The following is a 23,590-nucleotide window of genomic DNA, read 5'->3' on the forward strand; positions in this document are numbered from 1 at the left end:
AACACTTTCTTGCTTTAAGAGGGCTGCAAATCCTCTGACTGGCATGACACAGTAGTATGGGATGTACCAAGGGATTTGCTGAGCAACTTTTCAGGCCTCCAGCAAAAGAGCTTTTGTGAAAAGTTTCTGTAAAGCAGTTCAGATTAGTTGGGGTTGCAGAGGAATTACAAAGTTCTCTCTTGTGCTGCTTGCATGACCCTGCAGAAGTTGCTTGCTTCTTTTCCTGGCCAAAGAGCTGAGACTTTCCTTACCGTGACATATCTCTGGGTGTGAACATACTGAAATTGATGCAAGATATTTCACTGAAGCTGTGAGGATTGCCTCTGGAGGCAGCCAGAAAGGAGAATCCAGCCTTTTCTAAAGAGCATACAGAGAGCTGGAAGTGAGTGGCAAACACACAAGCAAAGCAACTTCCTGTCTGCAGAGGAAGTTCTGCTGGGAAATACAGATCGTGTCCTTGTGATCCATACTGGGACGGAGTCCTGTGTGGTATCCATAACTCCCAGAGCTCTGCTGTGCTGCCCAGGTGTGTGGCAAGAACCTGTCCTTCTGCTTTCAGAAGCAAAAACCACACTGTGCTAATCTGTAGGCATTTCTTGCTGTTTTTCATTGGGACACTGCTGTTTTAAGTCTTCACGGTCTTAAAATTGACAGGTTTATAATCTAATTACTTCTAAAAGTAATGGCATATTTTTCCATGTCTTGCAATTAGGTGTTTAAGTAATTGAAGTTATTTAGCTCTTTAGTTTCCCGTCACTGAGAGAAAATATAAGTGAAAAGTAATCTAACTTACTCAGGCAGACAAGCCAAAACAAGGGGATGAGACGTGCAGAATGAAGATGATGCTAAGTGTAACTGTTGGAGGGGCACAGGCTGCGCTCCAGTGCAGAACAAGTGGGTGGAAACTCAGACAAACTTGATAGAATCAACTGATTGAGGTTTAATGACAATAAAATGTACTCCTACAGAAATCCCATATCCCTATCAATAGATAATTTTGCAATGGAAATAACTAGCTAGCAGCAGTAAAAAATTAGCACATTAATAAATTAACTTTTCCAGTTAACATCACTGAATAGTTAAATAGTATTAAAAGTTTAATTCAGACAGATAGCTTACAAAAAATTAAAAGATATAGCTTAGGAAAGTGCCTAGTTACTTTTCCTCTTCTCTAGTTTCCCAGGAACATCATCCCCTCTTGTCTTTCCCACAGACCTATCAAGGCTCAGACTTGATTTGTATAGACCACAGGGGAAACCAGGAGGAGCTAACTAGATTTTTGCACAGGGTTGGTCATGCAAACCACCAAGTTTGCATTGCTGTGTGAGCAGGTGTGTTTTAAATAAACAGAGGTATTTTATCAGAGGGAACCTTCCAGAAGTGTTTTTACTTTGAGGAGAGGGAATTGTTCCCTCTTTGAGTTCCTGCTTTATGTAGTAATGGTGTTGGCTGCTAAAATACACCTGGTTTCCAAGGAAAGGTGTAGACACTGGTTTTGCTTCAGATGCCTTTGAGTGATGAGGGTGTAACAGGTTGGAGAAAGCACTTGTTCTGCTACTCTGATTTTTGTTGTTGTTAATGCTGCCTACATGTAAGTAGTACTTACCTGTCACTTACCCTTATTAATCCCTCTCTCCATTCTCCCTTTTTGCAATTTCCCAGCCATTATTGTGCTGCTCTTGCTCTTCTCAGCACCAATTTCCCTTTTTTTTTTTTTTTTTTTAACCTAGGTGACAGCAAGGAGCTTGATTCATACTGTACATATTCAGAAGGGTTTCTTCACTCAAGAAAGAATCACATGTTGGGGTAAAAGCACTCCTATTCCCCTGTGACTGTTCTCCCTCTTTTGTCTCTTTCCACAGACTTGCACTCAGACTTGACCTTTTCACTTAACTCTTGCTCTGTGGCAGAGAAGCAGGCTGCCTCACAACGCTTTCATAGTCAGCACCATGTATTTTAGATCCACTGAGGAGACAGCACTGCCTGCTCGCAGCCTGAAGTTTCCAAAAATCCCTATTCTACTAGCAGTCAATGTGTCTTATCAGTCTATGCTCTGGCTAAAACCACTCCCAAGCAGATGTGATAAAAGTCAGGAGATAGTTCCCATCAGGTGGCACTTGCATGGCACATTTGCATGGCACCAAAAGTAATTTATGGCATCTGTAGAGTCACAGACCTCTTTGATCAGTATTGCTCAAGTCAAAGAGAAGTTTTTAAAATGTGATAATGCTATGCATTAGGAGAGATCCTGGCTTTTGTTTTCTGTAGTTCAGTGTAGCTGAAAGTTGAGATTGGATATTTGCTTGCCTACTGAGCAGGTCCTTTGGGAAGGACTGGCAGAGTGCAGAGCCGGGGGGCCAGTGGACATTGATACATATCTTGTTTTCCTCAGGAAAGTTGTGATGCACTGGTTATTGCAGGCAGACAGGTTACAGACTTCCTCAGGTAATCCTGCCTGCTTGCCTGTTGCTAAAACAGTTGCTTCCTACACCAAAGGAATGCCTTTCCCTCCCTGTGGTGTCAGCTCTCTTTGAGCAGAGATCCCTTCATTTTTCCTGAACAAAACCCAACCTTCAAAGCAGGAGTTTTATCCTTCTACCTGGAGGTACATGTGATATCTTAGCTCCACCAGGCTCTGTGCTTCCTGTGATGGAGCTGGATGATTCATAATGGCCCCAACCTACAGGCAACATCCAGGGAGCTTGTGGGCATTATAGGTTCACCTGGAAGCTTCTACTTTTAATCACTGAAGCACTTGAATTTAATGCAGCACAGTCTCTATGAAAAAAAACAATGCGGAAAGGGAATAGAATGCTGGGGAGTTGAAAAAATCTGTATTTTTTCAAACAAGTTAGTTCAGATGCTGGAAATTCAATGTACTCTGAATACAAACTGGACAAACTGGGAATGCCTCTGCACTGTGTGGACAGCAGGTGAGACTTGCCATACAGAGCAAGAAGAATGTGAGAGTTGGTAATTTGTTCCTGCTCAGGGTGAAGGAAGCTGTAGACTCCTCCTCTACAAGAATGAGGTTGGCATCACAAAGTTGCACAGACTGGGAGTCTGGGTCCATTGAGCTTGTGGAAAAAGCAAAAATAATACTGGGAGGAGCTGCTGTAATGCCCTGGGCTCTCACAGGAACCAGGTCTCCATAATATTATTAGAAACTTACCAAGGTGAAAACTTGTCTTCAGAGACAATGTGTGAGCCCAAAGCCTGCCAGTTTCTTTGTGCTGATGAAGGGAACCTGTCTGTTCTTCTGAGCTCTCAAATACCTCCTTAAACATTTACAGAGGGGTGTCCTTAAAGGGGGCTGAAGCTGCTGTAGCACTGGTGTATATGAGCCATTGGAGGTCAGCCAGAGCAGGATCTTGGTTCTCTGAGCTAACTCAGACTTGTGCTGGCCAGAGCACCTGGGTACTCTCCATTGCATTTAAGTACTGCTCTGGGATGGAGGAGCTGCTGGGGTATTCCTGGCAGAGGATCAGGGTTGTGTGCAACACTGCTACTCATAGAATTCCTCACATTAGACGTGCAACAAGGCCCAGGGATGCTTTGTCCTGCCCATCTCACAGTTCATGTTTTGGGATGAATAGTTGATCCTTTGCAGTTCCTGGTATCTTTCCACCAGCTGCAGAGTGCATCAGATGCTTAGTTTGGGCAAGGTGTGTCTCATGTGCGTAGTAGAGCAACTAGGATGCAGAGCAGGTTGTCTGCTGGTTTTTTTCAAGGCCAAATATAGAAGTAGTCTGGGTAGTTCCACCACATTAAGTTCTGCTTCCTAACATTAAGTATGACTAGATGATATGTGACAACCTCAAGCAGTCTAGTGGAAATGTTCCTGCCCATGGTGGGGGAGGTGGACTAGATGTCATTTAAAAGTCCCCTTCCAAGCCATGTTTTATAATTCTACAAAACAACATGTGATGGCATACAGTTTCTCAGTAGGAGTGATAGTTTAAGCATTATTTTACCCTGAAGGAATGGAGGTATATTTTGTAAGAAATGTTATTCCCAATGAATTAATATATGTGCTTACAAGTGGTTCTTCAGTTTTGACCACCACATCTCATGATGTGCAGTTTTACCTGACTGCTGTGTTCTTCTTCCAATTAAAAACAACAGCAGTTCCTATTTTTTTCCCTGTGTGTTTACAGGGAGGTGGATAAGGCTTCTCCCCTCTTTTAGTATGTGTGGTCTCCTTCTGTCCAGGGAAAAGATACTGGGCTGGTATGAGGTATCCAATGCTACCTGGGTATGCAGTTCCCCAGCAGGTCCACAAGAATTTCTTTGCATAGCACTGAGAAGATGAAAAGTTAAAAAGGTTCACTTTTCACTGATTTGGTAAATACAGAGAAAATTCTGGTGGAAACACTTAAAACAAATTTAAACCTTGCCTACACTGGCTGGTATTGTTTCCAGAGCATCATAGATATTCAATGTTATGGAACTATTAATAATAATAATTAAATAATATAGGAATCATAAGCTTCAATTTTGCAATAATCTTGATACTGTATGTGTGATAGTGCACAGTGGCCTTAACCAGAGTATTTAGATCAGAATACAGAAAAAATTACAGACCACTCAGATGAAACAGCAGAATAGTTTTTCAGGCAGGTAGGTCGTCACTCCCTTTTAGGGTTTGCTTTGGAGGCCAGAAGTCCCACTTATGCTTTTACAAATTTTTACAGAAAAGTAAAGTTTTTTTTGTTTTTAAAAGATACAAATAAAAAAAATGCTTCTAATCTATCCTAATTTTGATGAAAATTCCCTAATCTGTAAAACAAGCCACAAGGTGGATTGTTGCTCTCTGTAATACTTTGTTCTCATTCAAAACTGAATTTCTTTTATAACTCAGTTCAGTTGAAACAGAAAGTATTTCTATAGAGTATTGACTTGAGGCAATGGCCATGTGTTTTGGGGGTGCCAGTGAAAAACAAAATCATTCAGTTGACCACATGGTTCAGAGAGCAGCATGTTCCGGGTTTTCCAGCCAGGTTGCATCTGATGTTGGCAGCACACCTTACCCTTGCCTAACATTTTTAAACTTCAGTATCATGGAGGACACACTTAGAGCCTTGCTGTCAATCAGAATAGTTGTGATTAATGCCTGAGGTTCATGACTGGAAGCTTTTAGCTGGGTCACTTCCCAACTATCACACTGTGGAAGTTGGAGTCCTCCCACATGAAGCCTGAGGACCTGGGGGGAGGATTTCCTCCCCTTCCTGACGACTTTGCTAATTTTCATTTTGGGATTGAATCCTGAGCAGTGGACATGGCTTTGTGAATTCAGAAACATTTGATACAGTAGTCCTTGCAGTTGAGGTTATTATCTTTGTGAGGCTGAACTGTAGTTGGTCTCGAGGGATGCTTTACCTTCATCCATCTTCTCTGAATGTGAGCAGCAGTTGTGAAGGGAGAGACAATTCCTAGACTTCAATAAAATTATTTTTTGTTTCTGCATTACAGTGCTAGTGATAAGGGAAATGCAGATTTTTTGACATAATAAACTGATAATTGATCTGTAAATCAGATACAAGTGCATGTGTTTGTTTTTGGCCAACATGGAAAGGGTAAAATCTGGGAGATTTATTAATAGGATGGAGCAGAGGAAGAAGAGGATTTCCCTGGGAGCCCAGGTTCATGAAAAGGCTGTGTAACCTGGGGAGGATCTGGGTAGAAGTCCTAACATGGGTGAAGACCTGGGGCTCCTGCCCTCCTCATGTCTTGGGACAAGCAAATGTACCTCAGGAAACTTCTCACATATAGAAAATAAAGTAACACATTTTACAGAACAAAGCAATTTGTCAGTGACAAGCTCATAATATAAAATCTTGATACAAAAGATGGAACCTTGCCCGTGAAGCCATAGCTAAGGAAAAGGTTTTTCTGGGCAGGATAACCAGAGTTAGCACCTGGTCAGAGGTACCCAAGATAGGTGTTTTGGGCAGCAGCAGGTTGATGTTCTCACCTGCCATGTTCATTCATTCAGTGCTCCTCTGGAGAGGACGGTGTGTACAGCACACCTCTGTGTCTGAGTAGGGCTTTGAGTCTGCATGTGGTAAAAAGTAAAGTTTTTCAGATGAGTCAAAACCTGATGAAGTGTGTGATGGCCCTTCTATCCCAAGAGATTTAATTCCTCAATCTCCCACTGTTCATCAAGAAATCCCAATTTTTGCTGAAATTGACTTTATACTGATAAATGATGTAGAAGGGATGTGATGAACAAAGGTGATGAAGGGTCTAGGAAGTAAGTCATATGAGGAGAGGCAGAGGGAGCTGGAGATTTTTAGTCTGGCAAGGAGGAGGCTCAGGGGAGACCTTACGGCTCACTACAGCTACCTGAAAGAACCTTGTAGCAAGGTGGGGGTCAATCTCTTCTCCCAGGCCACCAGCAGCAGGATAATAAATGGCCTCAAGCTGCACTAGAAAAGGTTTAGATTGAATATGAGGAAGAATTCCTTCATGGCAAGAGGAAGGACCCTGATAACTACAGTACTGTCAGTCTCACTCTAGTGCCCAGTTAAATTATGGAGAAGATTATTCTGGGAGTTACTGAAAAACCCCTGAAAGAAAATGCAGTCATTGGTCATAGCCAGCATGGCTTCACAAGGGGAGGGTCCTGCTTGACAAACTAATTCCCTTTTATGGCAAGGTAGCTCACCTTGTTGATTATGTGATCGTTTTGGAGTTCATTAAAGCTTCTGATGCTGTCTCTCACAGGATCCTTCTGGATACATCATGTGGTGGGTGAGCAGCTGGCTGACAGGTCAGACAAAAAGGGTTGCAGTGAATGGGGTGGCATCAGGCTGGTGACCTGCCACCAGTGGCATTCCACAGTGCTCCATCTTAGGGCCAGTGCACTTCAACATCTTCACTAATGACTTGGATACAGAACTCAAAGATATAAACTGGGACACTAAATTGGGAGGAGCTGTTGAAGGCAGAGAGGCCCTGCAGAGAGATCTCAACTAGTTAGAGGGCTGGGACATCACCAGTCATGGGAAGTTTGACAAGAACAGGTGCTGGATGCTGCATCAGGGCAAGCCTGGATGTATGGACAGACCAGGATGCAAAAGGCTGGGAGAGCAGCCCTGTGGAAGCAGGCCAGTGGGTCCTGGTCAATGGCAAGTGGAACATGGTCAGCAGCCAGGAGGGCCAGCCATGTCCTGGGGACATCAGGCACAGCATGGCCAGATGGACAAGGGAGGGGATTGTCCTGCTCTGCTCTGAGCTGGGGCAGCCTCACCTCCAGTGCTGGGTGCCACAATGTAAGAGAGACATAAAACTATTGGGAAGGAGGAGGGGTCACAGGGTGGTGAAGGAGAAGCTGTATGAGGAGCAGCTGAGGTCACTTGGTCTGTTCAGTCCAGAGGAGACTGTGGAGGGGTCCCACAGTGACCAACAACTTCCTTGTGAGGGAAAGCAGATGGACAGGCACTGATTTCATCTCTGTGGTGAGCAGTTGCAGGGCCCGAGGGAATACTCTGATGTTTTGTTGGGGGAGGTTTAAGTTAAATATAAGGAGAACAGCCTTCACCCAGAGTGTGGCTGGGCACTGGAAGAAGCCCCCCAGGGAAGGGGTCACAGCCCCAGCCTGACAGTGTTCAGTACTCTCCAGAAGTGAGCAATGCCCTCAGGCACATGGTGTGACTCTTGGTGTATCATGTGCTGGGCTGAGAGTTGCAGTTCTGTGGTTCTTGTGGCTCCCTTCCAGCTCAGGACATTCTAAGATTCTATGGCTTTGTTTGGTTTCATAGCAACAGAATGTTTGGCACTGGGCAGAAGCTAGCCAGGGCTGACACAGATAGAGGGGCTTGGAAGACGTTTGGAATGTGTTGGATTTTTTCCCTCCGTTTTCTTTGTCAAGACTCGCCTTTTTGAAGGAGAGAGTAAGAGAAGATTCACTCCTTGATGTAGGCAATCCTTGTTCAGCCAGGGGTGATAGTGTTGTCCTTGGTAGCCAGGGAGACACTGAGCAGAGGCATGGAGTGGGCCTCATGGAAAGGTCACACTACATAGGTCTTCTCCCTCCAAAGGAAAAAAAAAAAAAACAGGGAAGGTTACCTCTACGGGCTTTTTTCATATGACTGAAAAACAGCCTTTTGTTAGAAGCAGTTTTTAAAAGTGATTTTTCTCCAGGAACACAGATAAAGAAAAGGAAGTAGGTAAGGGCAAACCCAGATTAGACATTGGACTGGGATTAATTTGAAGAAGAGATGAAGGAAAGCACCTGCTTGCTGTGGGAGAATGTGGGATTTTTGGCTTCATAGGGACATGAATGTCTCACTTCATTTTGAGGACTATGAGGCACTGCAATAGGTTGCACAGAGCAGTTGTAGATTCCCCATCCCTGGAATTATTCAAGGCCTAGTGGAAGGTTCCTTGCTCATGACAGGCGTTTTGGAATGAGATGATCTTTAAGGTCCCTTTCAACTCAAACTGTTCAATGATTCTACGATGTCTGTTTTTTCTGTTTAGTGTTAGCATACCTAGAAACTGTTCTAAAACCTGCAGAGAGTTGCTGAGCTTTGGTTTCTATGAAATAGGTATGTGTTGGCTTACCCTGGTCTGTATCCAGCAACTCCCAGGAGATAACATTTCCTTCTTTTTGTTGCCCTAGAATAGAAATAATAAGGACAAAGATGCACAGGGAAAGGCAAAGTCAAGGGAGAACAGACAAATGAAAAAGCTCTGACTTGACAAGCTGCAATTTAAATGTAGCTACAGCTTGCAAGACCTGACATTACAGGGAATGCTAAAGATGCCCAAGTTAGTCTTGCAGTATATTTAAATGCACGTCTCAGTACTTCATTTTGCATACATATGTGAGATGTCCAGGCATCTGAGCCACATCTGCTCTGGGCCCACCATTTTATTGGCTCTGGAAGCACTCTGAAACAGCTTCTATTCCAAATAAAATACTGGGATCTTTTCAATTTAAAAACAAAGTAGAGTTTAAGCTAAGTAGAGTGAAGTTTACTGCTGCACTTGTTAATGTGATTCTGGTCTAATTTTAATTCAGGTACAGTAAAAATGCTGATTACACTCAGCCAGTAAAGCAAAGCTAAGTGGAAGAGGATGTCTGTATTTAGCTTTTATTGTGGTAATACCTCAGTTGTTAATGTACTACAGAGGAATTTTTTAAAATAACATGCTTTATAAAAAGGGGCCACATTTGTTTTTGTCATCACATCCAAACTTGTGTCACATGGCAGAGAGCAGGACAGATGCACTGTTGCTTATTACTGCTACCCCTTTTGCCTTCAGAAGGGTACATTCCTTATATGTTCACACCAGTGTATGGAAGTGCTATGTCTTTATCCACCTCTGTCCTCAGGACAAGTTAGAAGTATTTTGGGCTTGTGACATCTTGTTGACACAGGACAAGAACGAAATTGTTTTCCCCTTGGACATCTTTATGAGACAGCACCAGTGTTAGTGATAGTGAGAATGCAGTGTGGTTTAATTAAAGCTTTCAGTTTCACACTTAAAAAAAAAAAAAAAGTAATATCTACCATTAGGCACACATCCTTTGCAGACTTACTAGACATCCCTGTGCTGCCCCTGTTGAATGCCTTGTAGTTACTCACAAAACAAACAATCCTTCCTACTCACATGGATGACAGTAATGTCTTTGCCAATCCAGGGGTTGCTGTACTTCAGTCTGTGGCTCCTTAGAAATTTTAAAAAGGTTTGGAGTAAAGAGGCGTCCCAGAGGGAAAAGAGAAGTCGAGGGTCTTGTGGCAGGGGATTTTAAACCCAGGGGGCAGGGAGAGGGGCCACAGCCAGTGGGATACAGCTGATGGGAGGGATGAGGGGAGAGTCTGACCTGGGGTGAGACCACCACCACAGGACCTTGGAGGAGGAGGGGTGTGCAGAACAAACCATGTGATACAAACAAACAACTTTGTGCAATATAAAAACTACTCAGTGAAAAATTCCAATCACCCAGTGCAAAATAAAAACTAAATAAACTATTCAGTGCAACACAATAATTTGGGGAAAAAGCAGTGGGAGTCTTGTTCTGATACTCTTATTTGACTGGAAATATCTGGTTTATTGCCTTCACTTAGCTAATTCAGGGGAATGAAATTTTAAAAATTATGATTAGGAAGAAACTAGAGATTACCAGTGGCCTTCCTAATAAGGTGGTGTTTATAATGTAGGCAGACTGGTGTGCACATATCTCTCTTAGAAGTTGGAATGGTCTCTGACAATTTCAGAGATGATTTCTCATTTAAAGTAACACTATGTCTTTTTTTTTTACTTGCAGAATGAAGAGACACAAATGGTCCTACAAATGTCCCTCACAAAGGAAGCTCTTGATCCTGTGTGTTACTGGGTGGCTGATTGCACTGTTGAAACTCCTCCATGTTGAAAGACACTTTTTTCCCTCTAAAGGCATTTACTTAGTTGAGCACTTCTTGAGCACTTCTTCTTATGTTAGAAACAGATACTCATACCCTAGAAATGAGTTCCAGTATGAAATTAATTGTTCATCAATATATGAACAAGATCCTCATGAAATTGGCAAGAGTTTAGAGATAAGAAGAAAAGAAATAGTTGATTTAGCAGATGAAGATGTTGTAGCAATGACAAGTGACTGTCACGTGTATCGTTCTCTTAGGAAATACCAGCTAAAACCTGTTTCTCCAGAGGAGGAGAGTTTTCCAATTGCCTATTCTTTGGTTGTTCACAAAGATGCAGCAATGGTAGAGAGGCTCATACATTCATTGTACAGTCATCAAAATGTTTACTGCATCCATTATGATCAAAAAGCAGCAAAAAGTTTCAAATCTGCTTTGAACAATCTAGCTAAATGTTTCCCAAATATTTTCATTGCATCAAAATTGGAGACAGTGGACTACGCACATATTTCTCGTCTGCAAGCAGATTTCAACTGTTTGTCTGATTTGATGGACTCTCCAGTTCCCTGGAAGTATGTTATCAATTTGTGTGGCCAAGATTTCCCTTTGAGATCAAATTTTGAGTTGGTCGCTGAACTGAAGAAACTTGGTGGAGGAAACATGCTGGAAACTTCAAAGCCAAGCAGTAGCAAAAGAGAACGATTTACTTATCACTATGAACTGATGAAAGTGCCTTATGAATACATGCAGATGCCTGTGAAAACCAACATTTCCAAGAATCCACCACCTCATGATATTGAGATATTTGTAGGCAGTGCCTATTTTGTTTTAAGCAGAGAATTTATTCAATATACCCTTGAAAGCTCACTTGCAAAAGATTTTTTTGAGTGGTCAAGGGACACATACTCTCCAGATGAACATTTCTGGGCCACTCTGGTACGTGTCCCCGGGGTCCCTGGGGAAGTTCCAAGGTCATCCCAGGATGTAACAGACTTACAAAGCAAAACTCGCTTGGTGAAATGGAATTATCTGGAAGACTATTTGTATCCTCCATGCACTGGTGCCCACCTTCGCAGTGTGTGCATCTATGGGGCCGGAGAATTAAGATGGCTTCTGAATTACGGACACTGGTTCGCCAACAAGATTGACTCCAAAGTAGATCCTGTCCTGGTAAAATGCTTGGCAGAAAAGGTGGCAGAACAACAGAAGGAGTGGGTACATTTGTCCTCTGATGAGCACTTTCTGCACTTAAGTTCTACGAATGCCTTGGCATAGCAGTGCTGTGTTCTCTGCTGGCTGTGCTGTGTGCCCTGCGCCGGCAGTTCTGCCCTGACCTGCTGCAGGATGGCCGTGAGGAAAAGGCCCATTTTATACAATGTCCAGGGCTCTGCAGAGCCAGGTGCCTGGCTGTTTATTTATGTGAAGTAATTTCTCTCTGATTAACTGTTTTGTTGCATTAAACCTGTAATTGTTTTCAGGGTGATTCTGAGATGGTGAAGTTTGCTTTTGGAGGCTCTTGTGCTCTCTGTGCCAGTGGAGTATTTCAGAAATGTATTTTACTTCATGTGTGTTTGTATCTTTTATAAGAAACTTTAGCAATTCTGTCTGCCTGTCCTCTTTTCCTTCACTTTTGCTTTTTTTAAAGGAATAAAGGGAAGACCTCTGTATCTGCTACCTCAGGAAAACTGCAAGTGCCCATCTCACAGAAAAAAATGAGATCAGCATGAACACCAAATGAGCCATGTGACCTCACCTGAAGTTCCACACATCTCATCTGTGGGAGCTGCATAGATCTTTGCAATGTGAATATGACTGGATGATATCAGGGAAAGAAGATCCCTATATACTGCATTGTGTGTACCATTGTTCTCTTCTCCCAGCTAACCTGGGCATTGCTTTTCCTTCTACAAAGCATGTGATCAGGTGCTGTGCCAACACTTGGTTTCACAAACAGTGAAAGTTGGTTGAAACAGCTGTGCACTGTTGGGTGCACACAGTTGTGTGTTCTCCACAGGCAGAATACATGCGAGCCCTGAGGGCAGTCGCTGCAGCCACCTGGGGGAGGTATTCGTGCCAAAAGAGGTCAATCTTCATTTCTGTCTCTGCCTGTAGGAATATGTTTATTTGAAATAGCAGTCCTCTTGAGACAGTATCCCTACACACAGTGCTATTTCCAGTTGGTGTTCAGCAGTGTGGTGCTTTGTTGAAGTGTTGAACACACAAAAGTTGAGCAGTGACCATAAGAATAGCCATATCACAGAAGTGAAGACCCTGCATGAAGTGTGCTTCTGTGCAAGTCCCATGGCTGTGCACTACCATGATCCCAGGCTGGCAGCAGCCTGCATGGGCCCTGGTTCAGCTGTGGAGCAAGAGTTCTACAGCCCTGCTTGCCACAGCCCTGCCAGGCTTCCTAGGAGGGAAGTGGCTCAGGAGCCTTCTTGCAGCTGGGCTTCCTGCACTCCAGCATGAGGGAGGTGTTTGCAAGGGCAGGGGTATCTTCAGAAACTCCTGCAACTCAGAAATGCCACTGGCATTTTTGGGGGTTTCCCTGGAGTGCTGCCCTGCCACAAGTTCAGTTTTGGTGGTTCCAGTGGATTCTCCATGCCACTGTCTTCTTTCTAACCATCTGTGTTTTGTTGAGGGACCTTTCCCCATGAGTGACTTTGGGATATTTGTATCTGGTCTTACTGATCTACAGATTGCTGTAGTAATGACTATATCTCATACCAATGAGAAATATTTGTTCCTTATTTGAGCTGAAAGAACAAAGTTGCTTTTTGGTCTCAGTTTTTATTTATAAATTTAGCCACAGTGAAGTCATTCGTGGCTCAAGACTGATTTGAGAGTCAGGATTCTCAGGCATTTTTCCACATTTGTGACACTGATTTTCAGTAAGACCTCAAACAAGCCACCTGAGTTTTCTGTTTCAGCTGTTCCCATTGTAAAATGGGAGCCATAATCTTCTATTGTCTTACTAAGCACTTTGAAACCTGTGGGTGTTGTGGGTATGGTTGCACAATACTAATTATTTCGTATTAACTTATTTTGTGGATAATTTATTATCCACAAAACTATTTATGGAGTCTGGCTGCACAGGTCAAGTATTTCTTAAATGTACTGTTTCTGAAATAAATGGGGGTTATTTTTAAAGTCTGTATTGCATACTTCAGTGACATGCCCTGTCTATCCAAGGCTGTCCTGACTTGATGTAATTTATAAATACTTCGTAGAAAATTAAATATTGATAGTACTTACAGATTCATATATTAGTGCTTGCATATAAGATAGAGTCCTCATGTGGTAAAAAAGTTAATAAAAGAGATTGTTAGGATCCCAGAGGGCTAAGCTACAGCCTTCTGTACATATAAATTGATACTTAATGATATATTTTAAATTTTGTATTTATTTAAACTGGCTTTATGTATGTATGTACACATATACCCATTTGGGTTTAATTGTAGTTGTTTGATCTGCCATAGATTTATAAAAATAATCCACCAGCACATTAAACTTCATTGAAGTGTGTAATTTTAATCAGCATGTGACTTGTTGCTATTTTAATTGGATTGGGTTGAGTGATGCCTGCCATTTAGCTAGTTTGAAAGAAGGCACCTCGTTCTTCCGAGGTGGTGGGGAAGTGGGTGCGGATGTGGTGTGGTGTGGGGCGCGCCTGAGGAAGTGGGTGGTGTACAGACATATCTGCAGCTTTATCAAGTGCTGATTTTCCAATGAATTCTAGATGCTTCTGTTCTGAAAGCAACTTTAAAGGCTATTCAAGGTTGCAGAAAGGCAGTTCACAAAAAGATCAGTCATTGGATTGGTGAGGCTGGAAGATCCTCTAGTCCAGCCTCTTGCTCACAACAGGATCAATGCTAAATTTGAGCTGGGTTCCTTGGGTTTTCCCAGGACTCTTGCAGATCTCTAAAGAAGGAGGAATATTTTCCATTGTTTCCAAAGAAAAGAACAGTCAGAATATGTGTCTTAACTTTTGAATAGTTTGCTGCCTGTTTTTTGGCTTTGCATTCAGCCATGTTGTCAGACTGATGCCTGAATCACAGTTAAGTGATTAGATGACAGGGGTGGGTAACATCCTCATCATCACTGCTCTTTACATGGGTAGGTCTGCCACTGCTGGACACAAGGCATGGTACACAAACTTTCTATGAGGAAAGTGGCTGAACCTAGTTTATGGCAAAACAAAAAGTTCTATTTCAGCTGAAACTTAGATTATAGGCACTTAACCTGCTCTCACATGGTTTGCTGGGGGTTTTCTTTGTTTGCTTTATTTTATTTTCCTTCGTGAAGCTTAGATTTCCTTTTTATTTTTTTCCTCTTCATTCTTTTCCTCACTTGCGAGAGATTTCCCTTGTAACTTATTTCACAAATTTGAAGTGCACAGACATTTGCACATACTGGTTTCTTCTGGTTTTGTTCTGCTGAAGAAGCACTGTGCTGGCCTTCTTCCACCCACCCTGCCCTGTGCTGGTCACATGGAGAATCTGGACTATGGGAAGGAGTTAGATGGTATTTTTAAGGGGGAGCAAGGACAGTAAGTTTTATTACTAATGAGCCGCCATTTGTATGTCTTAGCAGAGAACTTGTTTAAGTGGAAATGCTTACATATAGCATGGCTGCTGCTGCCATCTCTGATTGAGGTGAGACTTGAGTTAGTATATTTTAAAAACAAAGATGATTTAGCAAAGAAATTCTTGTAGCCTGTATCAGTACCTTGTCTTGTAAAAAACCAGGTGCTTAAAAACTTAATGGAATTTGACTAGGGGATTACAAAAATACTCAGGGGACTGTGTTAGTTGCATCAGAGAGGGCAGAAAAAGGAGCATCTGATTTTTCTGCTCATGGCAGGTGAATGGTTTTTAATGATGCTTTCTGTGTTATATATAGTAACAAATTTTTAATATGAGCTAGCTTGAAAAACTATTGACTGACATCCTATTTGCATCTTAAGCATTTGCTTCTAATGCATGTGGGCTTTAAAGACTCTTCCTTGGGCTACAATTAGAGACCTCATTGTGATTCAGATTAAACAACAACAGCTTTTTTATTGCTGAGCCTCTTTTCTCTGCCTAAATTTGTGATCTGAGATGAAAAGGATGGCAAGTTTAAGCTTTACCTGGGGCAATGAGAAGATGAGAGAGTATACAGAGATGCTGCAGGTGGCATTATTACCACCATACCAGCTGTTATGCTACTATATTTATAGCCGTTGTGCTATTAATATTGTTGCGGCATAACAGCTGGAAAATGAGAATAACTGCATCTTATACTGTAGAAGTTCAAATTGTCATTTATTAATAACTGTGACAGGAACTGGAAATCACACTTGAAAATAACTACACACAAATATTTCAGCACTAAATTGCTAGGGAACATAGGATGAAAATACAGGTGGTATATGCATTTTTATCTGATGCATGGAATAATTAGGTGTAGATCTATTTCAGATAGCAAAAAGCAGAAGTACTCTTGCTACAGAGGTTTGATATAGCAGAATTGAAGGTCCCAATTTACTTTCTCTAAGCAATGTTATGCTTGCATTTTTTCCCCTACTGTTGTTTCTTACCTTTTAATGCAGCAGTCCCAGCTTCTCTATGGTTGTAAGACACCTATATCAATTAAATTTTATTACTTAGTCCTCATTTACTCTAAGCTGCTTTGGAGTCCAAAACTTCCTTTCTGCCTCTGAAGAAATTCTAAGGATTTTTAGTGTAATCAGCATGTGCCATGGGTGAATTTCTATTTAATTTACTTTAGTGGGACATGTGCATATGCTCAGCTATCCTGGGCCTGGGCTGATACATTTATGTGCTCGAACCACTGGGAAATTAACTGTATTTTACTCCACACATATTTGAAAGGAAAATTAACAAAAATACCCTTTGTTTCTATGCCAAACTTAACTACTTCTTTTTTTTTTTTTTTTTGTAGAATTTTATGTGGTACAGGAAATATATAGATTTAGATGTAGATATTGTAGTAATTGAATAAACAGATGATACTGTGACTTGGATAGGGATAACATAGAGTTATTTTTGTAAGAAGTTGGAGTCACTTTTCTGACTTTTGTATTGCTATCAATATTCTTAAAAATGCTGTCTTAGTTCCAAGCTGTTGCTCAACTGGGATGTGGATGCATCCCTCTCTGCAGAACAAAGCTGTATTCTGTGAAACCATTATCAGGCTTTGGTGGTTTATTTCTTTTTTAGGTCTCAGATTCCAGAATTGTGTATAGTAGAGCAGAAGCAGAAAAGCATGTGTCTGTTGGCATGCAAGTGACTGGACAAGTCAGCCTCTCGAAGATGGAACTGCCTCCATGAACCAAGCTGGAGCAGGAATCAGGCCACTCAGCCAGCAGAGCAAGCAATGTCTCTGTTTCTTTTCATTAGAGCACATCAACATTATAATTTTCCAGACCAGCCAGCTAATTGTATTATCTGTGTTGTTTTTATTGGCTGGAGAATCATGGCATTCTGTCTTATGGCTTTTTAAAATTAAGATTTATTTAAAGTCTGTGTATGGAGATCTTTGCAGCAGACACAGTATGCCTTCAATTATTACATGTCTTGTCCTCATTTGAAACCAAGGCAGCCAAATCAGGTTCTGTAGTAATAAAACCATAGAGCTGAAGACATGAAAAACTGAGTCATCCTAAATTGGAGTAGCTATAGCATTTTACTTCTCTGCAGGCATTGAGGGGATAGGTTTGCATTCGGTTTCAGAAATCTGAGACATTTAATGAAGGAGAATACCAAGAAGAATAGACATTAAAGGAAGATTTACTTGGAAGGATTTTTTTCAGTGAAGCAATATGCTTCCATTTCAGTTGTAGGACAGATGTGCACACCACAGAGCTGCTGCTGGCACTGTGGCACCATCACCAGTTTCCCCAGTGCCTCAGAGGCTGTGCTGTCCCCCACTGAGGCACTGCTCACTGCAGTCACTGGGCAAGGGGGCAGAAGAGGTGGCCTCTGTCCCACCATTCTAGAAATAACCCTTTGGGCAGTGATCCTACCTAGCAGTATTTCAAGGCCATTGGAGTGGACAAACATGACAGAAAAGCCCCAGTGTTGCAGCCTGGGGAAAGAGAGGGGACAAGATCTGGGCTTCATGGCTCCAAAAGGAAAAAACACTCAAGCATGCAGACATGTTCCCTTCAGATCACCAGATACAGGAAGCGGAGGTTTGGGGTTGTGGTAAAGTGATAAGTGCACTTTGAAAGCCAGTTTAACCCATAGCAAGAACTCATTTGCTTAGCCCAAGAGTATTTGGCCACCACATCAACAAAAAAGTTTTTCTGATGTCATATTTCTACTGTTTGTGTTTGCTTGGGGGCTTTGACAGATTTATTTTTCAAATTTGTTTCAAATTTTTCATCAACTAAACTCTTTGAGTTCTGCATGATATTCAAGTCCAGCTCAGGGGTAGAGCAGAATGATTTGACAATGTCTTCAGCTGCTTTTCCATAGACTTCCATATTTTCCAGGTTAGCTGATGGTAGCATGAGGTTTGGGTATTGTTCACAGAAAGTTTAAAATTAAATTGAAATGTTTTCTGCTAAACAAGTGGCGCTTTGCATAGCGTCTGAGAAAGATGGCTCTGAATACCCACTCTTCTGGTGGCTGGTGCCTTCTCCTTCAGCAGAGGTGTGATGAACCTTTGCGCTCCAGTGAAACCACAGTGACTGCTGGTCTGCAAGGAGAAAAGACCTGCATTCTCTTTTGGGTGCTGTTAACTGCACTCAGTGTCCAAGACGCGGTTAGCTGGCAGCACTGTTGATAAGATCATGTTTGTCCACACAGTCAAGTCATAGGGGCGTGAGAGATGCCTGCTCAGATAGTTCAGTTGGTATTTGGCTGTTTTTGCTTGGTGTCAAGACAGTCAAAGGGTAGGGCACCTAGGAGCTTTTCTTTTCTCCAAGGCTGGGATGGGGTTATGTTTGAAGACTGGAATACCAAACCAGAGTGAGTTGCATGGCTGCTGGGTCTTTCCCTGCTAGGTTACTTTGCTTCACATAAAACTAGTGCAGCAGTCTTTCTAACAGTGGATTAATTCCCTTTCCTTTGGCTGCTGGGCAAATACTGCTGCTATATCCTTTTATTTCTGTTTTCTTTCGAGTCTATTGTTGTGATCAGCCACTTGTCCTTTTGTGTGATGTTTACAAAAAAGCAATTCCATTGGTATCTCCTTGCTGAGAAGTCTTGGAAGGCACAACTGGGCCATTGTTCAGCTCTGCAGTTAACCCTGCTGATGCGAACAAACCATGTGCTGAATGTTTAATGGAATCTGAGTTATGGATGAGTGACTTGACCAGATAAAAGTAAAATAACACACAGAGGGAAGGGAAAGCAGCCAAAAAGAAATTATGTCAGTGCTTCTGATAAATGGAAATGCCTGCCTTTTTTAACCCCAAGCGACTTGATCTTGGACCATAAATGAAGAAAATAAACACGTCAGCTACTACATATTGCTTAATCTAGCAGACAGGAATATAATGAAGGTCTAGTGGTTGGAACATGGTGCCAGATATTAAAAATAAAATTAAAATTGCAACTCTTTTTCAGCAAAGGCATTTGCCTTTAGAACCTATTGTTGAGGAGTATGATTGATTCTTTGTCATGTGAAGATATTAGGAGTTTAGCAGTAATTGCAAGGCTTGAAATGGGAATGACTCTGATTTTTCATGGTCTATACTATTCAAAAGGCAGGTTACATTTGCCCAAGGCTGCAGATACAATCATAGAACCAGCTTAGGAAAAAATACAAAGCTAAACTCAAATGGGAGTAGGAGCTGCTCATACTGAGCATTATGAATGTAAAGGGCCCTTGCATTAATTAGCACCAGTGATGGTGGTCTACACTTAAAAGTGGTTAGCTTTATTTTTTCTGCTCTTGTTCAATCAGCTGAAAGCATGCTAGTAGGAAAAGTTCCACCTGTTTAGCAGTGTAGTTTATCCTTATGTAGGTTAATCTTGTTAGGACAGAGAATAAACAGTAAAAAGGATGATCATCTGTACAGCACGTACAAAAGCAGCTACATCAGTAACAAGTCATAAACCCAATCAAAAATATTAGACTAATACAGGCACTTCAATGAAAAGGTTAGAAGACCTGAGATCCAGCAATCCAACTGGTAACTGTGGCCCTGGGAGTCTTAAGGGCTGCCAGTCACAGCTAATGGTGTTCCTGGGTTGGGGATGGGGCAAAAGCCTGCAGCTGGCACCTGTGATTGCTGCTCCTGTGTGGGAACTCAAAATGTTTCTCAGACATTTCTAGAGGTTCCAGGCCTTGGTCAGAGGCATTCTAGACCCTAGCAGGCAGCTGAAAAACAGCTGTGATTTTGAGTTTGAGCCATGGAATGAATTACCAACTTTGAAGGTGGAACAAGCAGTCACAAAGGGTTAGATAGCATAGTAAAAGTAATTACAAAGTAGAGGGGAAATTTTTTTAGTATTGTACAGGGAGGTTTTAGCACATGTACAGGGGGGTTTTTACTTTGTACATGGGGGTCAGAAGTTCTAAGATGGAGGAAAGTGGGATGATCCTGTTCTTCCTCCTTCTTTTTTCTTACCTCCATGTTCTTGGTGATGTTGGCATTCACAGATTGGTTTAGAGTAGAAAAGCACTTTGTAATATAGGTAGTAGGTATTGGGGGAAAACTATAAACATGTAATACGTAATATATCATATAAAAGATAGCAGCAGTCCTGGGCGGGGAGGGAGAAGAAGAAGACACCAGACAGTGAGGGTGTCAGGAGTGTGTGTGTCTCTGCCTGGGCCGCTGATCAAACAACCACAGCCCGAGAACATAATCTGTTAGATAACTAGCAATAAATCGTCTTGAGACCGAACAGCAAGAGCCTGTGCAGATTTTCTTTGGGAGCACGGGTTGGAGGAGAGACTACCACCACACGAGACCCCAAACCAGACCTGGGGTTCTCACAGTCCTGCAGCAGCAGAATGCTGCTTGTGAGGTTTTATGCTACAGCCTCCCAGGAGTGCTTCCAGTGTATATTAATACATGTACTCAGAGTGCCAGCCTGCAGGCTAAAGGAAAGTCACCAGCTAGTATGAAAACTCAGTCTAAAAGCCAAGCTGAAGTTTTAGAAGTCATATGCTATTGTAAAGCTCTATGTTTAATAGAGCTTTAATGGACGAGTACTGTTGCTGCACAGTCACACCGTGATTCTTCCTTGAGGTAAGGTAATCACTGTCTCTCCCAGCACAATCCCATCTCAGACTTCAAAGTGTTGCTCCTGGCTGTTTGTTGCCTCCACAGGGATCCCCTGCCTGCCACCAGATTGCCTTAAAATTATAGATGAGGTTTACTCAAAGGCTTCTCAGGAAGCCTTGAGAGTCACCAAGCAATTTTTCTGGTTCTAGAAATTTTTCTTCCATTTCCTGAAACAGAGTTTTAGACTTCAGTTTTCCTGGCTCTGTGGGGGTGCCCTCAGAGAAAGATTACAGTTTAACTAAATATTAGGAAGAAAGAGAAATGGTGTAAATGAGTCACAGAAGTAAAATGTAATTTCTGCCCGTAATTCAAGCTGTTGTTTCAAGGCCATGCTCCAAGGGACTGATCCCTTCCTGCTGTGGCTGCACCCTGTTTTTTCACTTGTTTTCCAGTGTCAGAAATGGCTTCCATACCAAATAAGTTTTACACTTCTATTGAAAAATATCTTAAATTCAATAACTCTGAAATTAATGTTGAGTGAAGGGCAATTGGAGTGTTCCTAAGTGGACAGTGATCCTGCAGCTGCACTGGACCAATCAACTGGCTTTTCCCCATGGGCAATCTGCATCACCCTACATTTATAAAATGTTTATTTCACAGTCAAATTGGTTAAAAGAAGATTCTGTTTGTAGATACTACTCTGAGACAAGGACTTCTTTATGAAGACATCAGTTTCTCCTGGGGCTGGTAGTGCAGCTGAAGGACTTGCTGCTGGCCCGAGGCAGGCAGGGAGGGAGGAATGATCTCCCAGGCATGGCTGTGCCATACCCAAGGAGAGAGAGCTCTGCAATCCTCATTCCCTGCTGAGAGGGGAGGGAGCTCTATGAGGCCAGGCAAGGAGCTGGGGGCTGCAAGGGATGCTGTGGGAGAAAGATGAAGGCTGGGGAGAGGATAGAAGGGTATATCTGTGTAAAGACAGTATGTTTGCTCTCCTTGTGTAGTGTAAGATGCAGATGGTATTAAGGCTCCTTTTCCCTGGCCCCAGTATGCATTTTGTTGTTTTAGCTATTGTTAGTATTTTTCTGTAATTACTTTTATTGCTTTGGAAAATGCAGGTTATCTAAGATGACCTCCAGTTTAAGTCAGTGGCCAATATCTTAATCACATACCTGGAATCTTATCTTCTTCCTGGATCTATATGTAAAGAAATAGCAATTTTAAAATTCTGAATACAGCCAAAATATTGCTAATGTCTATATGCTGGTTTTATTGTGCTCAAGTGAGCCACCATTTAAGTGACATTTGTTTTTTCTAGGTCCCCTCCCATGTCTGTACAAAGGTATCAATACAGGCAGTCCCTGAATTTCATAGTTTTGATATTGCAAGTAACCAGATATGACAGCAAAGCATGACAAAGAGTCAAGACATCACAGGTGCAGAATATCTCTGAAAAGAAAGTGTTTAAAAGTAAAAGAAGTTAATTTGCTTGGCTTCTGCTATGACAAAGCCATTTAAATAACATCAGTTGGGTGATAGTTACAGTTAGATTTGAAGCAAAACTCTGAACTTGATATTAAATTATATGAGATTTCAAGGAAGTTACCAGACAGCTTGTCAGAAAATATCTGCTGAAACTGCTGTTCTACAGAATTCTGGACTTTTGACAAAACTATTTCCTCTGCAACCATTTTGACTTCCTTTTGGAAAGAAAGGTTACATTTTGAAGTTTACCCTGGGCTTTATTGTTCCTTGAATGTGAAAAACTCAGGTTTCCATTTTCTGTTTCTCAGTGAAAATATTACTAGGTGCTGCAGCATTGCAATAGGTATTGTGCTATTGGAACTGAATCTGTCCGCAAAATGCATTGAGGAACAGAAGTGTTAATGAAAGATATGCAAAGAAATCTCAAGAAACATTTGACCAAATATTAATAACTTCATTGCATGTATATACTCTGAAAATCCTCTCCAAAATATATGTATTCTTCTCCTGGCCCCTTTTCCACATCCTTCCCTCCTGATTTGTCTTATATGGCACTTCTTTCTGCATTTGTGGCTGAGTAATTTCTGCTCTGCCTGTCTGGAATACCATTTATCCAGATAAACTCAAGAAGAATGAATTATGAAGGTGTATATTGCCTTTGGCCAGGGGAGAGGAATTATTTTTCTTATTTTTCACGGGTTGCCTAAAATAAGCAAGCAAGCATTATGAACAGGAGCTAGGATGTTGGACTTGGCCCCGCAAAGAGCATTCACAGAACTGGAGTGTTTAGAATACACTGAATGGGGATGTCAGCATTTACAGTGCAAATGAATCTTGCAAAGCAAACCAGCAGTAAATAATAAATGTGTTTTATCTCTATTAGCATGTGAACCTTTGCAAAAATCCTGTGGCTCTGTGTTTAGGTGTGCATGTCCTTGCTGTCATGAGTAAACATTTGACTCACTATTTGGCAAATAAGTTTACAATCAGGCCATGTATGGTGAATAATGCAACAGTTATCAATGTGATATGTTTTTCTAGATGCTGAAAGTTGTTTTTGGTTCAATAATTTATGAAAATTAATCATGCTGTCTCCATCAGCTTTGGGAATGTCTGCAGCATACATCAGCCCAGAAGGTCACTCTGAGGATTATTTATTTATTGCTTCATATTGGCTTCCTCCCACAGTACTAAAGAAAAAACTTCTCTGCTCAGTATATTCTGCCAGTTAATATGGATGGGTATAAATAGATGTACATGTATATGTTTTCACTGCAATGTCATAAATGCTGATTAGGGGCTCCATGTCCTTATTTGACCTGTCAATTCTTTATGTTTCTTTCCTTTCTAACCTACATAATTGTCTTGCAGTCACCTAGAAACCCACAGAGTAGTTCTTGTGCTGCTTGTGGGGACAGACCTGCTGAGCAGCAGGCTTCAATAAGGCTGAGCTTGTCTAAAACAAATACGATTTTGGGCTTCAGAATCTGGGACCAGCAGGAGTCAGGAACACGAGGTCCATCAGGAAATGCACAGAAGGAAATGC

At 41.8% G+C, this 23,590-nt stretch overlaps 1 protein-coding gene across 1 annotated transcript; it reads left to right on the forward strand.

Annotated features, from left to right (window-relative positions):
- The first annotated feature begins 1,795 nt into the window (after positions 1–1,795).
- GCNT4 (glucosaminyl (N-acetyl) transferase 4) lies at positions 1,796–11,648 on the forward strand. The gene is made up of 2 exons (XM_021531627.2): positions 1,796–1,806; positions 10,280–11,648. Exons 1-2 carry the CDS (start codon positions 1,799–1,801, stop codon positions 11,646–11,648), a joined length of 1,377 nt encoding a protein of 458 aa, XP_021387302.2. The 5' UTR covers positions 1,796–1,798.
- The last annotated feature ends 11,942 nt before the right edge of the window (positions 11,649–23,590 follow it).

The sequence above is a fragment of the Lonchura striata genome, chromosome Z (assembly GCF_046129695.1).
Source record: "Lonchura striata isolate bLonStr1 chromosome Z, bLonStr1.mat, whole genome shotgun sequence".
NCBI classification, from domain to species: domain Eukaryota; kingdom Metazoa; phylum Chordata; class Aves; order Passeriformes; family Estrildidae; genus Lonchura; species Lonchura striata.